The 22866-nt window shown below is 52.5% G+C and overlaps 1 protein-coding gene across 1 annotated transcript; it reads left to right on the top strand.

Annotated features, from left to right (window-relative positions):
• Nucleotides 1–212: 212 nt before the first annotated feature.
• Kiaa1755 (KIAA1755 ortholog) lies at nt 213–22644 on the top strand. Its single transcript, XM_090352714.1, has 14 exons — nt 213–233; nt 907–1104; nt 3658–4966; nt 5453–5650; nt 7417–7540; nt 9153–9246; nt 9999–10082; nt 10364–10480; nt 11714–11812; nt 12948–13096; nt 15190–15328; nt 16826–16948; nt 17535–17756; nt 21145–22644. Exons 1-14 carry the CDS (start codon nt 213–215, stop codon nt 21802–21804), a joined length of 3537 nt encoding a protein of 1178 aa, XP_090208840.1. The 3' UTR covers nt 21805–22644.
• Nucleotides 22645–22866: the final 222 nt, after the last annotated feature.

Here is a 22866-nt window from a genome sequence, read left to right as displayed (position 1 = left end):
ACTACCAGTAGAATAGACCTGGGATCCTGTGGTTGGTGTGTGGTCTGCAAGCTCCATCCCCATCTGCCTGAGGGAAACCCACCCACAGGCTGCAGTGGGGGAGCCGGGCGCCCAGGCTACAGCTGCTGTTAGGGGTGGGGGGGCTGCTGCAGGTGTGAGCACTATAGAATGGGAGAGAGGGGACACCTGAGCCCACGGAAGGCAGGTGTGAGATGGCAGAGAGCTTGGGAAAGGTGAGGGCTGACCCCGGTCTGAAGAGCAAGAAGCTGGCCAGGTGAGGAGAGAATGAGAGAATTGAGGAGGAAGGAACGGCCTTGGCAAAGGCTGGTGCTGGTGGGGAGTGACAGGATACCATTGTCATCCTGGGGGAAAAAGAAAAGTCAGGGAGGTCGGGGTGAGGCTGGGGCAGTGCCCAGTGGATGTCTGGGGGCCGGAGATGGGGGCATTCTCAAGTTCAGTGGGTGGAGGTGGCGGGGAGGGGTAAGAATGGGGATCAGAGTTAGCAAAGCCTTACACAAAGGCTCTCAGGGACTGGCGAGTTTTTGTATAACTGAAGTGTGTGTGTACACACACATACACTTGTTCTGGGGCTTGAACTCAAGGCGTGGGTGCTGTTCCTTACCTTTTCCACTCATGGCTGGAACTCTTCCATTTGACCCACAGCTCCACTTCCAGCTTTTCTGTGGTTAGTTGGAGATAAGAGTCTCATGGACTTTTTTACCCTGGGCTGGCTTTGAACCTCAATCCTCAGATCTCAGTCTCCTGAGTAGCTGGGATTACAGGCATGAGCCACAGGCCCCTGGCTTGATGCCAGGTGTCTTAAAGGAGAATTAAAGCCACAGGAAATGGTCAGTACCCTTTTATTGCAATGACTATCACTTTGTATCCTCTCCTGTCCCCCCACAGGACCCGCCATCCCTGGACACAGCCATCCAGCATGCCTTGGCAGGTCTCTACCCACCTTTTGAGGCCACAGCGCCTACTGTCCTGGGTCAGGTGTTCAGGCTCCTGGACTCTGACTTCAGGGGGGATGGGCTAAGCTTCCTCCTGGATTTCCTGATCCCTGCCAAGCGCCTGTGTGAGCAAGTTCGAGAAGCAGCCTGTGTAAGTGGAGAGGGTGCAGGGTGAGGGACAAGCTCTCAGAAGAGAGCTGGGCTGGAGGCCAGCAGAGAAGGAGGCAGGCTAGGTGTATCATGAAGATATGGGGTGATTTCCCAAGGGCTGCTGTGTGCCCAAAGGGAGGTGTCGCCTCTTAAATGGGACAAGAAGATCAACTGGCTCTTGGGCTGCTGACCCATACGGGTCAATGATATTCGCATTTCCACGGGCAGGAAGGAAGGCTTCCAGAGAGAGGTGTCCTTGGAGCTCCCAGGCTCCAGAATCCTGCTCAGGAACTGACCCTATGGGCATCAGCAGGCTGCCACAGTAGAAAGGCTTCCATGGAAACAGCAGGGAATGTCGCAGAGCCCACCTGGAGCTGTGGAAGCATCAGGACTCTCACACTCAACACAGACAGCCCTTCAAACGCACATGTTCAGATTTGCTCTTTCTAAAGCCATGTGGAGAGGAAAATGTGTTAGACAAGACTTGTTGGCTATAACTAATAGAACCTTTAGTTCGACCAGACCTGAATCCTGGAAACCCAGTTCTATCTCTCTGTTTGCTGGCAGCATTGTTCCAGGCCAGGTTTCCCAAAGACTGGGTCCAAAGAAGCTGTAGAACTACTCCCTGCTTTGAAAAGGAGAGTGAATCCTTCCCAAGCAACTGCAGATTGCAACAAAAATCTCAAGGAAGTATCCTGATTGGCCAGACTTGATCACATGTTCATTGCTGGACCAATCACTGCACCCCAGAGGAACAGATGGTGGGTTGGCTTGCCCTCTGCAAGGTCAGAGGAGGAGGAGGGAGAGTCCTGGGGAGCTCATACTCTCTGATGCCCAGTACAGGAATTCCCTGTACCCCTGCAACACTGTCATTTAATAACACCCCATCCCCATCCCTACCCCAGCCGTGAGAACATTAGAGAGGTTCTTAGGTCCTACAATTTCATCGTACCCGGCCTCATGTCTCTCAGTGGTAAGGTTACAGATTTTCCACATTTTTATTTTTTAATTATAGGCCAACTGCATTTGGCTATAATTATGGGTAAATTCATGCTGCCTAACAGCAGAAGGGAGTGATGTGGGATTCCTAACAGAGCCTCTGGGGTCAGCTGCCCAGGTTCAAATCCACAGCTTACCAATGAGACCTTCTCTGCCACCTCTCTGAGCCTCAGCTTTCTGGTGCATGAATGAGAACAGTAGCATCCACACGGCGTACAAGGCACCAAACAAGACTAGCACAGCCAACCTTGGTACAGCACTTTTGGTTTGTACAGCATGACGGAGCTGCTTTGTTCAATAAGAACATGATGTGACACACAGAAGACTGGATGACAGGTGGTGTCACAAACAGACTCAGGAAAGGTGACAGATAGAAAGCATCCAAAAACCAAAGCAGGTGCTTACTCTATGGGGAAAATTGGTCAGAGTTCATGATAATGTCAATTAGTAATCACAGGAAATATCTACTTAACTATCAGGAAGTTTGGTGTCACTCTCTGGAGATTCACCCTCCCCCAACTTCACACACACACACACACACACACACACACACACACACACACACACACACTCAAATTATAGAAGACTCTCTAGGACTTGCAAATCAAAGGACTCCAGACTCTTCCAAAAGTCACAAAGAGAAATGATCTGTTTTCAGTCAATGGAGTGAAATTTATGTTACTGCCACTTAATGTCACTGTGGAATGCTGGTTCTATATAGCTCTGTCGAGAGGCTCTGCAGAAAGGGATTCTTTTTTTTTGCCAGTCCTGGGCTTGAGCTCAGGGCCTGAGCACTGTCCTTGGACTTTCTCAAGGCTAGAGCTCTACCACTTGAGCCTCAGCACCACTTCCGGCTTTTTTCTATGTATGTGGTACCAAGGAATCGAACCCGGGTCTTCATGCATGCTAGGCAAGCACTTTAACCACTAGGCCAAACTCCGGGCCCAGAAAGGGATTCTTGTACCTCCTCCCTATACCTGTTTAGACTTTCTGGCACCTTCTGTTTAAAAAGAACAAGCTGCAAAGCCAGCGTAGACAGGGAAGTCTGAGACTCTTCTCTCCAAAAAAAAAAAAGGCCAGGAATGGCGCTGTGACTCAAGTGGTAGAGTACTAGCCTCGAGCAAAAGAAACTCAGGGACACCATCCAGGCCCAGAATTCAAGCCCAAGACTAACCAAAAATAAATTAAAAAAATAAAAAGTAAGGGCTAAGGCCTGGCCTGGTTTGGGTAAAGTTGGGAGGTAGATGAGAATAGAGGCGAGGGAAGGGCGAGACATAAGCCAAGCAGGAAGAAACACACGGGAGCTGCATACATACCAGGCCCTGGTGCTCAGTGCTTCTTGCCTCGGGTTAGCAGAGCAGCAGACATTTCCATGTTTGGTGCCAGGAGACAAGAGAGTCAACCCTGAGGGTGAGGGCCCCTCCACTGCCTCGCCCTGGGCACCTCTGCCACCTCTCCAGAGTCCTCTGCATGGTCGAGGTTCCCTGAGAAGTAAGGAGACCTTGGGATGAGCTCCTTGCAGGCCTGACTCCGCTGCCCTTTCCTCTGTCTGTAGGACCCCTATGCCCAGCGTGTCTTCCTGCATGAGGGCTGGCCGCTGTGTGTGCGGGATGAGGTGGTGGTCCACCTTGCGCCCCTCAATCCCCTCCTGCTACGCCAGGGGGACTTCTACCTGCAAGTGGAGTCCTGGCAGGAGCAGTCGGCCCGCATGGCGGTTAAGTACCTCTCCCTGGACCTCCGCACCGTCGACACGAAGCCTGTTACTGAATCTTCCTACCCACGCCTTTTCACTCAGCAATGGCTGGAGACTCTCAACAACAGCTTCCAGGGACGTCCTCTGCATAACTGCCTGGTGGCTTCAGAAAATGGGATTGTCCCTGTTCCCTGGAGTAAGATCATCAATCCGATATTTGTGGGTGACAGGTGCCACGCCCTGAAGGCCCCCTCCTCAGCCGAGGACACTCTTCAATTCGAGGCATCTCATTCAAGCAATCCCCCAGAGCTGCACCAGACCAGCAACCTAGGCAGCCAGCAGTTTCTGGCCCAGAGTTTGAGCAACGGTAAGGACAGGACATCTGTGAACAAGTATCCCGGCCTCATCAAGGTTGAGCAAACCAGGCCTGGGGAAGTGGCCTTCAGGATGGACGATGTGGCCAGTCACAGTTCGGAGGGAGACTATGTGGCCCTTGTGAACTTTTCCCAAGAGAGTAGAGGGCATTTTCCCAGCAGGCAAGTGGTAACATCCGGCAGGTGGACTTTGGGGACACAGGAGGAACTATCTGGAATGACAGAGATTCCTATGTCTCCAGAGAGAGTGCTTTTCCAAGGGTCCAGTGCAGGATCTTCCTTGGACAACCAGGCTCATGATAAGCCAGCAAGCTCTGGGGAAGGGCCCTGCACTTTAGGCTCCAAGAGAAAGGTCAGTCACCAACTGCCTGTCCACTGTTCAGAACCACAGTCCTCACAGCCCTGTCTTCAGATCCTTGAAGAGCCACCAGACTGTACCTCTGGCCTTGAGACAAGTGTTCCCAAAGATCCAGCTGTCTCTAAGACAGAAGGACATCTAGAAAGCCCAGAGACCATGGTCAGGCCTGGGCCAAGACAAGCATCTTCTCCCCGCCTGTCCCCAGCCTCTACTGCCTGTGAAACAAAGATGGAGAAGACCATGCTGCGGGAAAATGGCCCTCCCAAGCTGTCAACTCAAGCTGTGCAGAACGCTGCTACATCCTCTGCGTCCTCTGGGTCTCCTCTTCCTGGGTTCAAATTCTCTTTCTTGAAAGGGCAGAAGCTGCCACTGGTGTCCGAGGAGAAACCTGCACTCCAGGATGATGTGTCTCAGAAAATCCCCAAGCCCCTGGGGAAAGGTAAAGTGCTTGTGTGCTCCGCCAGCCAAAGAGCCTCAGCATCAAGGAGGTGGCTTACATGTGGCTCTGGTGGGGAGGGACCAGGACCCAGCGTGCTGGCTTGGTTTCAAGTGGTTTATTTTGTGTGTTCCTGGTGGAGCCTGTGAACAGCTGCCAGTCAGGGGTCTGGGACTGGGAAGAGGAATTGTGGGAGTTTACACGCCAGCATCACCATGCACAGGCTGTGTGGCTTCAGCCAGGTTCTTCACTGCTCTGAGCACAGACAGGTCAGATGGCCTGTAAAGTGGGGATCTCTGCTTCACAGAGCTGCTTTGATGGGTCAAAGATACCAGATATAAAGAGCCTAGGCCCCAGATGTAAAGGCACCAGGCCCAGAACAGATCAGATCAGTTGGGGGGAGGAGGGGAAGGAGGCAGGGCACATAAAGTTTCCCTCAGGAAATCCATCCTTTGCCCAAGATCCCTCTCTGGTACTGCTTTTCTTCAGATGGGACAACTCTCACCAGCACATCTGGCCCTGTTGCTGAATCAGGAACCTCGTCTTCAGGACCAGTTGACCTTCCAGAAGCTTCTTCAGCCCCCCTGGAAAGAAACACCAACTCAGAGGAGGAGCCCTCAGGGCCTGCTCCCAGGATTGGGGCTCTGCATGTGGAGCTTCTCCACTCTAGGATAGCATGTCTGCCAGGTTCTGGGGTCTGAGGGGAAAGGAGAGGGGAGAGAGAAAAGAGGGGAGGAGGGAGGAAGGGAAAGGAAGGGAGGGGAGGGAGCCATCTCAGAATCTAGGGGCTGGAGGGGTGCAGGGGAAACCTAGGAAGACTTCATTCCAGGTCAAGCCTGCCTGACCTCAGTTTCTTCTCAATGAAGAATTTGGATTCAATAAAACAATTTCTAGGTATCCTTCCATCTATCCATCTTTCCTTTGTTTAGTCATCCATCCGTCAATCCATTTATCCATCTATTTATCGACATCCATCCACCCACCTTTCTTTTTGTCTATAAACCATAAATGTCTGTCTATCCATTCATCCATCTATCCATCCATTTATCTATTCATCCATCCACCCATCGTTCCCTTGTTTATAATTCATCAATCCACATACCCACATTTCCTCTGTCTAGTATTCCATCTATCATCCATTCATCCATCCTCCTGTCCATTCATCTACCTGATTTCCCTATTATCTATCCATCTGTCTATCCACCCATCTTTCCTCTGTCTAGTAATGAATCAATCCAGCAAACTATTGATCCATCCATCCATCCACCCACCTACCCACCCATTCATCCTACGTCCACCTACCAATCCACTCATCCATCTTTCCACTGTCTAACAAGTGATCAATTTAACTAACCATCCATCCATCCACCTACCTATCCATCTACCCAGTTATCTACCCATCCATTCATCCATCCATCCACCCACCATCTTTCCTCTAGTAATCCATTCTTTTATCCTCTACCCACCTGGTCACCCATCCCATCCATTCATGTGTCCATTTGTCCATCCATCCACCCATATTTCCCTCTATCTGCCAATCCATCAGTCCACCTAACCATCCACCTGTTCTTCTGGCCATCCACACATTCAAATTTCACCCTCTGTGTGTGTGTCTAGATCCCTAGATGCAGAGCTGGAGATGCTCGGGGAAATGATTTATTGTACGAGGGCTCCTGAGACAAGAGGAGGGAAGCAGGATAAGGCAGGGGACAGAATGTTCAAGGCTCTGGTCACTCCCCTGGAGAGACTCCAAAGTGAATCACATCTTAAGGCACAGAAAGCTGATCCATGTTATTTGTAGGTCTGTTGTTAGTTGACTGATTTGGGGGGTGTGAATCATTAACTACAGGCTGATTCTGAGGTGGGGGTGCTGCGTGAATCAGTGAGTTAATCCAGTAAAGGGACTACAGCCTGTCTGTCCATACCCCACTATTGAGAATCTATAAGAAGAAACCGGGAGCTGGGGGCCAGAGGGCTGCCCTGTGGCTTGGTGGGCCCTGGGTTGAGTGAGATTCATTAGTTCCTGCCACATGCATATCTGTTTTCTGAGCTGTCTGTCACTTAATCCAGTCACTGGCTTGTCTTCATCATTTATTTATCACATCTGCCCCATGCAACAGGCACAGAGATGCATAGACTGGCTTGAGGACACACAGCCAGTGAGCACAGACTCGGGATGTGAACCTATCTGTGATCCTAGCATTTGTTCCACAGTGTTTGAGACACACAGAGCCCTGGGCAAGTGGGTTACATCTGTGCTAGAAAATTCAGGGTAGACTTTTTTAAGGGTGTGGCTTTTAAGCTGAGTCTCTGAAGGAAGAGTAGGGGTTCAAGGCTGAGAGCACTCTAGGCAGAGGGACCATGAGGGACAAAGAGCAGGAGGCCCCAGGGGAGGTTCCTGTGGTGGCTGCCATCATCACCTCCACTGCTCCTATGTGTCCCTTCTCCTGTAGGCGGTCGGGACAGGGCCGGGCGGCCCCTGCTGCTGCTGTCAACCACAGAGGGGGACTGGGAGGCCCCTTGGTGCCGGGCCTCCGAGCTGACCAAGCTGCTGTTCTTCTTGTGCAGTGTGCCCAGGTAAGGGGCAGGGCCGCCCTGACAGCTCCGTCCCACCCAGGCCCAGCGCTGAATGGAGAGCCATGGATCCTGTGTCCTGTGTCCACAGAGCTGGTCCTGGGCCAGATGCTGGGGCTGGGGAAGTGGGGGGGGGGCAGGACAGGCTCTGTCTTCTTCTACCCACCTTCAGAGTTCGGCGCCCCTGGCTGGAGAAGAGTTGTGTTCTCGAGGACCCCAGAGATGGTGTTGCTTAGAGCTGGGGCTGTAGATACCAGGTCTTCCCCCCAACCCAGTAAGAAGTTCAAAAAGCTAGCTATGTAACCTCAGGGCAGTAACTCTTCATGCCTTTTTGTCCACACTGTCCTCCCCCCCGAAACCTGAAATCAAGAGTTGGCCAGCAGACTTTGGGGACTAAGTGGGGTCACAGAAGATGCAGATGAGGGGAATGTGTGATATGAACTCCCCTCACTGTCTTCAACTTGGCCTCTGTGCCTCAGTTTCCCCTTCTGGGGCAGGCAGTAGGAAGGGCAAACATCTGCACATCTCTTGTTCTGCGTCCTCACTGGGCTCTTTACATTAATGAGCTCATCAGTCCTCACACAGCCTTACTGGGCTGGGCGGTTATTGCTTGGCTGACTTGAGCATTAAGATGCTCAGGTCAGAGGATGCTGCTGACTTGAGCATTAAGATGCTCAGGTCAGAGGATGCTACTGCAGTCTGTAGCTCCCTACCAATGGGAGCCACCCCTGGCTTTATCTTTGAGGCAGCTACTGGAAGGCCTAATGCAGCCAGGGTTACTTGCTAAGGTGGGCCGGGGGGGATGGGGGGAAAATATCAGACCTGCTTAGGAAATCCTAAGATAACCACTGAAAAGTAGCTCGTTGTCAGTTTGGTGTGCTGGGATAGGTCCAGTTAAGAGAGTGTTGGCTGCAAACAACAGAAATACTGATTCAATTTCCTGGGCTTGAGCTCAGGGCATGAGCTCTGTCCTTAGGTTTTCTGAAGGCTAGTGCTTTACCACTTCTTTCTTCTATGCATGTGGTACTGAGGAATTGAACCAGGGTCTTCGTGCATGCTAGGCAAGCACTCTACCACTAGGCCAAACTCTGGGTCCCCTGATTCAAAATGTTTTAGCAAGTGTGTCTCTCTGTGTTTCTTGTCGCTCCTCTGCAAGCTTTGTTCAGGAGACAGTCTAGCTCAGGAACTTCCCCTCTCATCTCATTGGGTAGAGCTATGTCAGGTGGTACCCTCTCTTAGCCAATCATTGGTCAGGAGAACTGTGGCACTAGTCTGTCTTCCACCAATCAGGAACCATGACTGAGAGGCCTGGTTCTTTGGAGAGAGTTGGATTCTTGAACAAAACAAGGCTCTGTCCATTCAAATGGGTAGGAAAATGTGGGTGCATCCCTGATATTGGAGCCCTGCAAGTGTGTAGGACCACTAAAGAGGAGGCAGTGGACTTCCCAGAGAAGAATCCTGAAGGGCTTCCCAGAGGTGGTATTGAACTTGATCTTGAAGGGGGAAGCACTCAGCAATGAATTGAGGTTTCTAGAAGCTATTTTCCTCTCACATTCCACTAGATTCTTTCACCTGAGGAGCCCTGGGCTCCAGCAGATCTGTTTTTCACCCTCAGGCCAGAAGAGAAAGCCAAGGGACTGGCAGTAGTGATTGATGCCAGGAAAGAGCCACCACAGCCTGACCTGGTCAGTGCCCTGCATGCTACCCAGGTGAGTGTGAGGTGGACTGCTTAGTCTAGTCCTCTTCCCTGAAGAATCACTGGGGGACTCTGGTATGTGTAGGATCCATTGGGCTTAATGTTGGAAGCAGGACTCCCAGACAGAGACTTTGAATGGCCACTAAGAAAACCCAGTACTGACAGGCTTAAAGACGAAAGGAGTTCATTGGTTCAGGGACTAGGACAGCCCAGGAGTTAACCTACTTCTGGTACAGCTTGGTCAAAGGACACAAACATTGCCAGTAGGTTGTCCCTTTCTTTCTGGCTCTGGCTTCCTCGGGATGGGTATAACTCTGATGGCTTCATTCACTACTTGGTGGTTCCTAGCAGCTCTAATTCCTCAAAATCTCTCATTTCAATCCAGCAGGGATTGGAAAGTTTCTTGTGTCACATTAGTGCTGATTGGTTCACATATTCCACCCATCAGCCAATCCAAATGGGCAGGAAAATGTAACATTCTCATTGGCTACAAAACTGCCTTCTGAACTGAGAATGGATGAGATTCCAGACTAGCCATTATGGGCAGCCAGATAGATGGAGGAAGTTTGACATGGACTCACCTCATGATCTGGACGTATAGATGGGGAAACTGAGGCCCAGGATGGGGGCATCTAGGCCCCCACCAGGCAGGACTCCTTTTGCCTGCTCTTGGAGGGCAGGCAGGTATGTGTGGGGGAGGGGTGGGGGGATGACAGAAGGTTATAAGGACTGAGCAGCCCTGAATCTGAGCCCTCTCATTGACAGGCAGTGGTACCGGCCCTTGGAGCATTATTCTTCCTGGGAGAAAAGGAGGCAGCTCTCCTGCTGCAAGCCCTACCTGCAGTCCAGGTGAGAGAGGTGGTGCAGGGGCCATGGGCAGTGGAGGAGGGGAGTTGCTGGGGTGATGGGATGAGGAGTCCCAGAATTCATGCACTGGAATTGGTGTCAAGATTACCTAGTGTAGGAACAGAAATCTAGGCTCTGGCTCCCTACCTATTCCTGCTGCTGCTCTGAGCCGTCATTGTGAGAAATGGACTGCTGGTGCCAGGACAGGGACTGGGTAGGACCTTCTTAGACATCTGTCCCCACGTAGAGGTCTCTGGCTTTCCTGACTCACTGCTCCTCTGCAGGTGGAGGTGCTGACCTCGTTGAAGGCCCTCAGCCAACATGTGGACCCCAGCCAGCTGCCTGACACCCTGGAAGGCTTCTTCCCCTATGGCCACAGCGAGTGGGTGCAATTCTTCCAGGTGTCTACTCTTACGACCTTTAGCTCTTGACTCTCACCCTGTACTACCCTGTCCTACTAGTCCATCAATCCCACCAGCTTCACAAATAGTCATTCAGCATACATTTGCAGTAGCAGCTTTGAGTGGGATGCGTTAGAACTCAGATTCTTTTTGTTGTTGTAGTTGGGGCTTGAACACTGGGCCTGGTCTCTGTCCTGAGCTCTTTCACTCAAGGCTAGTGCTCTATCACTTTGAACCTCAGCTCTACCTCTGGTTTTCTGGTGGTTATTTGGAGATGAGAGTCTCATGGACTTTCCTGCCTAGGCTGGCTTTGAACCGTGATCCTCACATATCAGCCTCCTGAGTAGCTAGGATTACAGACATGAGCCATGTTGCCTAGCTATGAAATCTTACTGGACCCAGAACATGAAACTGACAGGAGTTGTGACTCAGCTCTGAACCGGGTTCCCTAGTGCCTCGTACAAATTCACCCATCAAATCCCCCCATGTCCCCAAAAGCAGGAGCCACTGTGGCCTTCATTTCACAGAGGGGGAAAGGCAAGGCCCAGAGAGTGAAGTAACTTACCCTAGGTCTCATAGCCAGCAGGTGGTGGACCTGGGTTAAAAGAGGGACCAAGCCATGTGTGCCACATCCTCTCTTTTCCGCTCCTCCTCCTCTTTGAGCTACTCCAGAGGGTGGATGCCAAGTTCTGTCTTCCTTTTCCACCAGCAACCTTTCCCCTGCAGGGGAAGCATCCGTGGCCCACTCACCAGACCTGCTGGGTTTAAGAGCAGGGCACTGTAATCTTAGCTACTCAGGAGGCTGAGATCTGAGGATCATGGTTCAAAGCCATCCTGAGCAAAAAAAATCTATCAGACCATCATCTCCAATTAATGACCGTAAGCAGAAATGGAGCTGTGATTCAAGTGGAAGAGTGCTAGCTTTGAGCAATGAAACTCAGGGACAGCGCCCAAACCCTGAGTGCAAGCCCCAGGACTGGTACACACACAAACAGACACACAAGCACCAACATGCATGGGCACACATGCGCGCGCGCGCACGCACACACACACACACACACACACACACACACACACACACACACACACACAGACCCAGAAAGCCAGGCATCACCAGCTTTCCACAAGGTTCTGACTGCCCTGGTGTTTGTGGCCACTGCCCACTGCCCCCTCTCTTCTCTGGCTTGGGACGGCATCCCCAGCCCAGGCTGACAGCTGCTCTGGCCTCTACAGACGCTGGACCCATTCCTGGCTGACCTTCGCAGGGCCTCCTCCCTACTGCAAGCGTCCATTGATGAGTTTGAGAAGGGTGAGCCTCCAGCGGGGACCCAGGTGAGCCTAGAACATGGAGGGGGAGGAGCCATGCTGTTCCCCAGATTCTACAGACTATGGTGGACAGAACAGCTATTCACTGGGCCCCCTGCTCTATGTCTGCACGGGGTCCCAGCCTAGGACAAGCCAGGTTGCCTCTGTCCCCAAAGGCATCACAGTCCTAGGGCAAGGTGGGGATGGGGCTCAGTGGTAGAGTGCTTGTCCAGGTCACTCAATTTAAGGCTTCAGTTTGGATCCCCAGCACTGAAAAAAGTAAGCAAAGGAATGGAAAGGAGACGCCAAGCATGGTGGCACAGGCCTGTAATCCCAGCTGTCAGTCGGTGGAGGCGGGAGGATGCATGGTTGGGCCACATAGTGAGGTAGAGGCCAGCCTGGGATATTCAGAAAGACTCTCAAAAAGAAAGCAGGGGGGTGGGAGGGCAGCAGTTTGGCCTAGTGGTAGAGTGCTTGCCTAGCATGCACAAAGACCTGGGTTTGATTTCTCAGTACCACATACATAGAAAAGACAAAAGTGGTGCTGTTGCTCAAGTGGTAGAGCGCTAAACCTTGAGGAAAGCCCAAGGTCAGTGCTCAGGCCTTAAGTTAAAGCCCCAGGACTGAGGAAAAAAAAGGCAGGGAGGAAAGAGCTGAAAAAAAGGAATTCTAGAAAGGAAAAGTTAAAAATGGCTCCATGTGCCAGAAAAATGAGGGTGAGTATAACAGCAAAGGAGGGAAGAGCTTGGGAGAGAAGTTGATGCCTGAAGTTTAAGAAGTTTGCCTTTGATGGGGACTGAACTCTAGGCAGAAGCCAAACCTGTGCAAAGGCCCTGAGGTGGAGTGTGCTGGGGGAGCAGGGAGCTCAGTGTGGAGGCAGAGGCGGGTGGGAGTAATAAGATTTGCCCTTTGCCATCCTTCCACTGCCTTGTGGAGTGAAGACAGACTGCAGAGGGATCCAGAGCACAGCAGGGAACAGTCTGTCCAGAGAGATGAGGGAGTTGGACCTTGGGCGGTTGCCATGGCAACGGGTTTGAGGTGATTCATTAGAGATGGAGGGACAGATTCAGTAGAAGTCTGGTTTGACCTGGGTGTGGGCAGTCCTGGAAGGTGGTAAGGAAGAGTAGAAACTGGACCTCAGAGCGCCTCCTTATGCTTGCAGGAGGCCGCCAGATGCTTGAGCAAGTCCAAGAAGCTGATGGAGGCCGTGCTGAGGGACCGTGGCCTGCTCCGCCTCCAGCGGGAGGGCGGGACCACCCTCGCCAGCTTGCAGCATGAGGCCAGCAGGCTGGTCTCCAGTCCCGATGTTAGGTATGGGAGCTCAGGCTGCCCGGCCCTACCCTGTCCCCCAGCCTGAGAGCTCAGAGTGGAGGTGCCACCCACAGGGGCCATACGCAGTGTGGGCCCCCAGGAAGCCTGGAGTCCTGTGTGTCACAGGCCCCTCTCTCTGCCTGCTGCCTGGTGTCCTCAGCCACTTTTCCTTCATTCCTGTCATCTTCTACCTGGGGTGGCATCAGATGCCGTCTTCTCCCTATCCACTACCCCAGCAGCCATCTCTGGCCCAGCCACTGATCAGAGCCCTGCAGGCCCCACCTCACTTCTCCTGGCAAGAAATCCACAAGAAATCCTCTTGCTTGGAAGATGATGATGAAGGCTCAGCCACCTCAAGTCCTGGCCAGAGCTGGCCTTCCGGGGTTGGGGGGGGGGGGACGGTGTGGGGGGAAGAATGGGGATAGCTGAGTGCAGGGAGAGTTAGTATGTTGCAGGTGGGACTGTTAATCTGCAAACTAGGAATCTGGTGTCCCAAACTCTGAGACATTGTCAGCTCAAATTCTACAGCATGAAACTTGGCTCTATACACAAAATGATCCAAACCATTGCCTGGAATTTCCTGGAGGCTGCATGTAAAAGGTGCAGATTTGCTGTTTGGACTCCAAGATTGTTTAGCAAATATTCCAAAATCTGGGGAGATTTTTAAAAACCACAAAAATCAAAAACAACCCCAAAACACTTCCCAGGAGAAAGGCCTCTCCATCTGTAATTGAATCAGTCAGCAAATGGAAATATTTTCTCTGATCCAACTCAGCTACTTATATATTTGTGAGCCAACATACGTAGCTACAAAGTTTGCATAAGCTTTTAGGAACAATTTGTTCATTGAGCCAATGCCTACAGAGCCCAGCCTTGGGCTAAGGAGTTAGGAATAGTCTTACATGCGGAGCTAATCCAGTATTAGCATTGTCACAGTCGGGGGATCAGGCTTGGAGAGATCAAGTGTCTAGCCCAGAGCTACACAGCTGGGCTGTGGGGGTGGTTTGGACTTGGACCCCAGAAGTTTAACTATGTTCTTGAGCTATAATCCCCAGACTTAGGGCCAGGACGGAAGCATTTGGTGGCACTGGGACCTGGTGCCTGGTGTGGCATCTCCTCCCTGTTTGATACAGTGCTTTGTGGGGAGGTTTCTCCCATGGTGCCCCTGTCTCACCTGCACGGCCCAGCTCCCTCTTGTACTCTGTAGCTTCTTCCAGTCACTGAGCAGTATGTCCACCAGGGGGTGCTGTGGGCCCATGCAAGGCGCTGCCAGTCTGCTCTGCAGGAAGTCCCTGTGGGCTGCCAGCTCCTCCCTCCCTCTCCAGCCCCTTCCCACACCCTAGGCTTTCACCCCTTTCCTGCAGGACATCTACCATGGGGAGGCCAGGCAGAATGGGGGATCTTTCCATCTCTCTCTTTCCTCCTGAAGATGGGTTCACAGGACAAGCGGGGCGTGGAGCGGGGAGAATTCTTCCACCCCATATCTGTAGTCCCAGGCCCTGTGGCTTTAGCCATTTTTTTTTTTTTAATTCTATGCAGTACACACCTGGCCAGTGTTCTGAGGGTTGCTGCCTGCCCTAGGTCTGGGCCTCTCCCCTTCCCCTGGGTCCACCAGAGGCTGATGACACTGTGACAGTCACAGGCCTCTGACAGCCATAGGCCTCTGACTGGTTGATGGACACTCTTGCCTTGCCTGCTGGGAACCTCCCAAGGAGCTCTAGAAATACCTGAAACCCCAGCCTCACCCACAGTCTGCCTAGGTGGTACAAAGTGGGGGTCCAGGGTGAGGCATGGAACCTGGACATGGGTTTCTGAAAGTTCCCCAGATTAAATCACTAATGTCGCACCATGATCTCAACCGCTGGCTCTTTGATTGCCATTTGTCAATTGGGAAACAAATCTCCAAAGGTAGAGGCATCGGGCAAAGTCCTACACTGGAAGGAGGGGTTTGGAAGGTCCAGGGAGGTCTAGAGAGCCACCAGCAATCCCATTAGGGCCACAGCTTGGAGTGGTCCCATACTGGGCAGCCATAGAAGGCAGGGAGAGGAAGGCAGGATGTCAGGAGCCTCAGCTGACCCTCTCTGTCCCCCCAGCTGCCATTTGGCTGAAGCAGCCACCCTGTACAGCCTTGTAGAAGAGCAGCTACACGTCCTGGTCACTGCATCCAACCACCACCTGGGAAGGCTGGAGCTCCGCGTCCAACTGGGCCACCTGGAAGCTGCCATCCACCAGGTGAGGGGCAAGGGGTGGGAGTGGGGAAGGGGGCCCAGGACAGATTCCTGTGTTTGGAGAAAGGACTGGCAGGCTGGCATAATGACAAGGCACTCACTAAGTGCTGCACAGGAAAAGATACCTCCAAAGCTGCACTTATCGAGCACCAACGTGTGCCATGTCCTGAGCCACCACCACGGCTGAAAGAGAGCTATTAGCTTTCCCCATGTCCAGACCAGGGAGGGCATCTGATTTGCTGGGGTTACACTCCTGGCATTGCGTGGGAGTCCCATCCGGGCACCACCCTGGCAGGCTGCCAGTATCCAGAACCAGCACCCCTGCCCCCGTCCAGGCCACGGCTCAGGGAGCAGGGCTCAGTCCTGCCTTGGACACCTGCCATTTATTGGACTGCTCACACCTCTGAACCCTTATTCTTGGCCAAAGATAACTAGTGCATCATACCTTGGGCAAAGTCAATTAATAAGAGCTTTTTTCTTTCTTCAGGTTCTAGGATTTGAATTTAGGGCCAGGTGCTGTCCTTGAGTATTGTTGTTTGTTGTTGTTCAAAGCTGGTGCTCTGCCATTTGAATCACTGCTCCACTTCCAGCTTCTTCTTGCTGGTTGATTGGACTTCTCTTGCCAGGCTGGCTTTGAATCGAGATCCTCAGATCTCAGCCTCCTGAGCTAGGATTACAGGGATGAGCCATACTGATGCCTAACAATAAGAGCTATTTCATTTTAAAGGCACACTAGCCAGGTACCTGTGGTTTACCACACCTCTAATCCTAGCTCCTCAGGAGGCTGAGATCTGACAATCACAGTTCAAAGCCAGGCTGGGAAGTTAAGTCCATGAGACTCTTATCTCCAATCAACCATCAGAAAACCAGCTGTGGCGCTGAGGTAGCGTGTTAACCTTGAGTGATAAAGCTCAAGGATAGTGCTCAGTTCAAACCCCACAACCAACAACAACAAATCTCTTAAAGATCCTAAAGTTAGCAGTGATTGGTCCTACCTATAATCCTAGCACTTGGTGGAGGGGGCATGGTAGAGACAGAACAACTGAGAGCTCAAAGCCAGTCTGGGCTGCATAGCAAGATCCTGTTTAAAAACTAACATCAAACAAACAAGAGCCACAAGAAAGGACCTTGTACTCACAGAGCATTTTGTCCCCTCTGTCCTTTGATAGACCTTCAAGTCTATCTGCTGCTGGCCAGGTTCACACCTTCCTGTGTGGTGGAGCTGCCCCTGGGTTTGCCTCATGTGACAAGGGGCCAGGGAGCGGCCATCCTGTGGCCTCCTGGTCTGTGTGACCACTGTGCACACAGAGGCCACCTGTGTGAGGGCCCTGGCCCGGCCAGCCTCTCCCAGGAGCCAAAGTGTGCAGGACCCAAGCCCCAAGTCTCTTCCCAAGCCCCTGCCCTGTCTAGGGACAAGAGGACAGTGGCTTCCGTGGAAGTGGGGGTGAGCCAAGGACGTCTCCCCAGGAACTTCTCACGTGACACCTCCTGTGCTGCCCAGGTCAGCGCCTGGATGGAGCAGGAAGGAAGCCAGTGCCTGCAGGCGCTTGTCCCTGCCGATGGCTGTGCAGAGAGCGTGGAGAAGGCGCATGCGGAGTTCGAGGACTTCTTCCTGCAGGCTGCGGTGTGTGCCAGAGTAACCAGGGGCTGGCTGGAGCCAGGAGAGGGTGCTTGAGCCTGGCCCTGTGAGGTAGAGCAGGGAAAGCACAAGAGAATTTTCAGAGGATACAAGGAGACCATCTGGAGTCCTAAAGGGTTTGATTTAGATGTTTCCTCTTCCAGGAAGCCCTCCAATAGCCCAAAGGATACTCAGACTCCAGGAAGAGTTTTTGAATGCAGGTTCCTTGGCATTGTCTTCCACCTGTCGAGTCAGTCTCAGAAGGCAGGGATCAGGACACTGTACCCACAGTGGGCTCAGTTACCCAGGAGGACACGGATGGGGACAAACAGGGACACTGATGAGAGGGAGGACATAGGAAAGCCTCTGCTCCCCAGCTTTCAGGTTAGAAAAGTTTCTAGAAAGATCTGAACTGCCAAAGCAAACACAGTAGCTGTCCAGAGCCTTTAGCATGAGCCAGGCACTGCAGGGGGCGCCATGAGGTCTTCAATTTACAGATGAGAAAACTGAGGCCCAGGGAGGCTCCCAGCTGGGCTGGCCCCAGGGGACCCAGCCAGGCAGGCACTGAGTGGTCCCTTCTCCCACCTCTCAGGCCCAGTACCGACGTGGCCTGGAGTTGTCCAAGCAGGCGGCCCAGGTGGGAGCTGCCCACAGAGGGGCAGGTGAGGACAAAGGCCCAGGGATTCCTGAGCTCGTGGCCTTCGCCGCCACGCAGCGGGCCTTCCAGGCCAAGCTGACCCATTTCTACATGGCAGCTGAGCGGCAGCGCACAGACCTGGAGACACTGCTCCACCTGCACCGTTTCTGCAAGAAGGTGAGTTCAAGGTGGGCCGGGGTGGGGAGGGGCAGTCACTAGCATAGCCCCCTCCTCCCTCTGCAGGGATGGAAGGAGGTCTACACAGTGCTAGACAAATTGCATGTCTCAGACAGACCCTGGAAAGGGAGCGAGCCGGCACATGGACAGGCATGTCTCTGTCCTGTGTCAGGCCTGTGTCTTTACCCCAGGAGGTGACCCCTGGCTGGGGGGAGGGATAAAGATGAGGATGGAGAGGGTCCCATATGCAGAGACCACATGACCAAGTAGACGTTCCATGTGGGAGAGCTACCATCCAGACTCCCAGAGCATCAAGGCCCAGAGTGAGAATGGATGTGCTCAAAGTTTGGGGAGGGGTGGCAGAAGGGATCTGCCGTCAAGCAATATTTGGCCTCAAGACTCCCTTCCCAAATCCAGGGAATGAAGCTCTCATGTTTCTGAAGGGGAAACTGAGACCTACGGGTGGCCAGGGAGCAGTCTGGGAGAGCTGAGCTTCTCCACAGCAGAGAGAAAGCTGCAGGACTGGCCTCGGCCCAGTGCCCTGGGGTGTCCCCCCTCCCCGCCAGTTTGCTACAAAAGACACAGCGTGGGAAGAGTGTGACCTTCATCTGCAGCTGTGAGGCTGGCCCCGAGTGGGGGGCCGGGTACACGTCCTGATCCAGGCCGCAGGGCCAGGACCCCATCAGTTCACACATGCCCGAGGACCCAGGAAGACAGGGTTCCCTCTCTCCTTGGGGAAACAGTAGGGCAGGCAGATGAAGGGCAGCGATGGCCCCCTGTCCCTTCCTGTCCCCTCTCAGCTGTCCCAGCCTTGGGCTGGAGAGGCAGGACGTGTTTCACAGGGTCTGGGTCTCATGTGCTGATTATGAGCTCTGTGGTTTCCAACAATAGTCTCTTCTTCTCCGAGCCTCAGCAAACTGGTCACAAGATGAACAATAATACTTGAAGGGTTGGAGGCATGGCTCCAACCAACAAGTGAAAGCATCACATACTCAGATACTGAATTTGAGTCTGGTCTTAGGTGTTTGTTTTTTGTAACCAGTCAGGGAGCTTGACCTCGGGGCCTGGGCTCTGTCCTTGGACACCTTTTGCTCAAGGCTAGCACTCTACCACTTGAGCCACAGCACCACTCTTGGCTTTTTCTGTATATGTGGTACTGATGAACGCAGAGCTTCATGCATGCTAGGCGAACATACCACCACCAGGCTACACTCCCAGCCCCAAGTCCCGGTCTTAGGAAAAACAAGTCGGCACCAATGGCTCATGCCTATAATCCTACCTACTCAGGAAGCTGAGATCTGAGGATCATGGTTCAAAGCCAGCCCTAGAGGGGGAAGTCCATGAGAGTCTTCTACTTAGAAAAGGCCAGACATGTAGCTGTGGCTCAGGAGGTAGAGCATTAGCAGGGCAGTGCTTAGGCGCTGAGTTCAGTTCTCAGGACTAGCAACACACACACACACACACACACACACACACTTGATACTTATGTGTCTGGCCCTGTTCTAGTCACTTTATATCTTGGTTGATTGTCACACCAGTGCTCTCTGACACTGGAGAGGTTAGACAATTCACCCAGAGCCACTCAGCTGCTGGAGTGGCAGAGCTAAAATTCAAAGCCCGGACCTCTGGTTAGAGCATCTGTCTTGCCAGGTAGTGAGAGAATTAGAGAATTGGATTCAATGTAGGTCACTCCCAGAGCAGGGCTGCCACAATTCTGAATTATTATAAATAATACCTTTATTGTCATTATCATTAGCAGAAGGAGGAGGAAGCAATTCCTTTAGGGGCCTCTGGAAGCTTCTCTCCCTGGCTCACTGATTTCTGCTCATTTCTGCCCCAGTGGCCTTCCTCCATCAGCCGAGCTCACTCCAGCTCTGAGGCCTTTGCAGGTGCATTCCTGAGGCCCCAGAAGCTGTTCCTTACACCACTGGCTTCTTTTCCTTTTTCCTCCATCTTCTCCTCCCCCTCCTCCTCACTGAAGCCAGCCCTGATTGCATCTAGGTCTGTCTGGCCTTGGGGTACCCAGGATAGTCGGACATTCCAGTGCTAGGTTTGTTCCCCCCCTGTGTGCAGCAGCCTGGGCTCTGTAGTAATATTAATAACAGGATACTGCTGCTAACGGGGATTAATGGAGCCTCTAGCTGCATGTGCTACCGCCAAGATTATAAACCCATTTGTCTAAAGACAAGTTTCCTTAATCTGCGGCAATACCATTTCTGGAGACAGCGACTCTGCAGTCCTGCAGCCCAGCGGCTCACTGTCTCGCCCAGGATTAATGAAGAGAGAGATTTTGCTTTCCTTGAGCTGCAGGGGACCCTCAGGTTCCTTGGCAACCTGCATATATTTTGGGGTGGAAGGAGGATTGGGGAAGGCAGAATCAGATGAGCCATAGCTGAAGGGAAGGCCTTGCTTTGATTAGCTGTTGTGGTGTCTCTCATCAGCCAGTTTCTTTTTCTAGTGGGAAACAGGACTTTTAGGGCAGCAAGACTGATCTGAGTTGGGATCTCAGCTCTTCCCTGACTCGCTGCTTGACCCTGGGTCAACTGGGTCACTGCTGAGTCTCATTCCCTCCACTTCCCTCCCCAGAAAATGGGCTGCTGATATATGTATGTGTGTATATATATATATATATATATATATATATATATATATATTTGGTCAGTCATAGGGCTTGAACTCAAGGCCTAGATATTGTTCCTTAGCTCTCTTGCTCAAGGCTAGTTCTCTATCACTTCTGGTCACAGCTCTAGTTTTGGTTTTCTGGTGGTTAGCTCAAGATAAGAGTCTAATGGATGGGGCTGGGAGTTTGGCCTAGTGGTAGAGTGCTTGCCTAGCATGCATGAAGACCCGGGTTCGATTCCTGGGTACCACATACATAGAAAGAAGCCGGAAGTGGTACTGAGGCTCAAGTGGTAGAGCTCTAGCCTTGAGAAAGACCAAGGCCAGTGCTCAGGCGCTGAGCTCAAGCCCAGGACTGGCGAAAAAAAAAAAAAAGTCTCATGGATTTCCTGCTGGGGCTGGCTTCAAACTGCAATCCTCAGATTTCAGCCTCCTGGGTAACTAAGATTAGAAGTATGAGCCACCAGTGCCTAACAGAGGTTCTTTTTAAAAAATGATTGCCCAGTGCATGCCCATTTAACAAACAAGGCAAACTGAGGCCCAGAGAGAGAGAGAGGCCTGCCAGCCCATAGGTCTATTAGAAGATATCAGTGGCTCGTTTCAGCTAACAGTGTGGTGTCCTGGTAGGGAAGCAAAGTCATTGTCATTGTGACCCACCAAGATGGTCCCTAATGTTCAGTAAGCACCAGCTAATAGAGCCTAGCTGTTCTTATAGATGGAACCTCTAGCCCTGTCCTCACTGCCCCCGTCCCTCTCTTTTTACTCCCAGATGACCTGGTTCCATTTGGACTGTCAGGATCTGATGGCCCAGCTCAGGCTGAGCAAGGCCCAGCGGGCCAGCCTCGGGGACCAGCGCCGCCTGCAGCGCTACCTGTGGCGCCTGGAGTCAGAGTTTCCTGCTGAAAAACTTATTGCCATGAAGCTGCAGGTGGCCTCCCTGAGCTGGGCTGGCCTGGGCCAGGACCTGTGGGAAGAGGCTCGGGTCAGACATGAGGAGATCCAGACCCTACTGAAGAAGGCCTTGGCACACTGTCCGTGCCCGGCAGCTCCCACTGCACAGTTAAGCATGCCAGCCACCAAGGGCCAGGGGTCAAGTGGGGAAGCCCTTTCCTGGAGGACGTGGAACCTGCCTCTCCGGGACTCTCCAGGTGTAAATCATTTGCCAAAACCCTACTGGGGGCAGCATCGGCATTTCCAGGCGGACGCTCCACACCAGGAAGCTGGCCAGGCCGAGGCTGGTGAAAACCAAGGCCCCTATGAGCTGACCAAGACTGTTCCAGAACATCTTCTCAGCACCTTCTCTTTGCAGCCACCTCCCAGGCTGAGCCAGCTCCCCCACTCCACCGGGGGCAGCTTCTCCTCAGAGGGGACAGATTCACAGACATCTCTGGAGAGCTCACCCCAGACAAGCCCACCTGCTTCCTTGTAGCCAGGGTCCAGTTCTAGCGTAACTGTGACAGGCCAGGCTAGAAGCTACTAGAAGCCCTGCTGTTGCTATGGAGACCTGACTAGACTTCATTTGGGAGGATAAAAGTTGTGAGTGGGAGCTAGGTACTGGTGGCTCACACCACTAATCCTAGCTGCTCAGGGGGCTGAGATCGGAGGATCACAGTTCAAAGACAGCCAGGTAGATAAAGCTGAGAGATTCTTATCTCTGATCAACCAGCAAAAAGCCAGAAGTGGAGGTAAGGTTCAAATGGTGAAACATCATCCTTGAATAAGAAAGCAAGCCAACCCAGAGCACAAGGCCTTGAAGTACAAGCCTCAGTAATAGTATACACACACACACACACACACACACACACACACACACACACACACACACACGAGTGAGTCCAGTCCTGGCCACAGAAATAAATCCCATCAGTTTGGTTCTTATATACTTAAAGTCATGAGCATGGAGTTAGAGTCCTGGCTTAGTAAAACATCATTTGGCCCCATAAACTAAACTCTAGGTCTCACTGTGGAAAGGCCTGCAGCAACCACCTCTGCCCAGGGTCTCACACTTAGCAGACTAAACAGCCCCTGGAATGCAGTGACCGCAGCCCTCCTGGAGAGGTGGGCGTAGAGGTGGGCGTGGCCTCTTGCTCTGATCCAACTGAAAACAAACCTGAGACACAGACGGAGCATCTGCACAGCCAGGGGTGACCACAGGAACCCGTGGGGAGTAAGGGGGTGAGTCTGGGAAGGGAATAAAAGGCACGATATCAAGCAGATTCCTGAGAGTGGATGGGCTTGCACCCTGCCAAGGATCTGAAGAGGAAACAGGACACCATACCCAGAGCTGACCAACTGGGGGCCAAGGGTCTCCGACATCATTCTCCAGCTCCCAAGGGTGTCCTTGCCCAGCAGGCTGATGGGGAGAGTGGAAGAGGGATGGAGGGGAACAGATGAAGGGGGCTGTCTGATTTCAGGTAGAACATAGCTAGAAGGCAACACACTTTGCATAGCACCCCCAAGCGCCTTATCTGAGCATTTCTATGTTGACAGT

The sequence above is a fragment of the Megascapheus bottae genome, chromosome 18, assembly GCF_031878675.1.
Source record: "Megascapheus bottae isolate mThoBot1 chromosome 18, mThoBot2.hap1, whole genome shotgun sequence".
In the NCBI taxonomy this organism is placed as follows: Eukaryota; Metazoa; Chordata; class Mammalia; order Rodentia; family Geomyidae; genus Megascapheus; species Megascapheus bottae.
The sequence above is the reverse complement of the archived record's forward strand: the minus strand, read 5'-3'. Positions and strand labels throughout refer to the sequence as shown.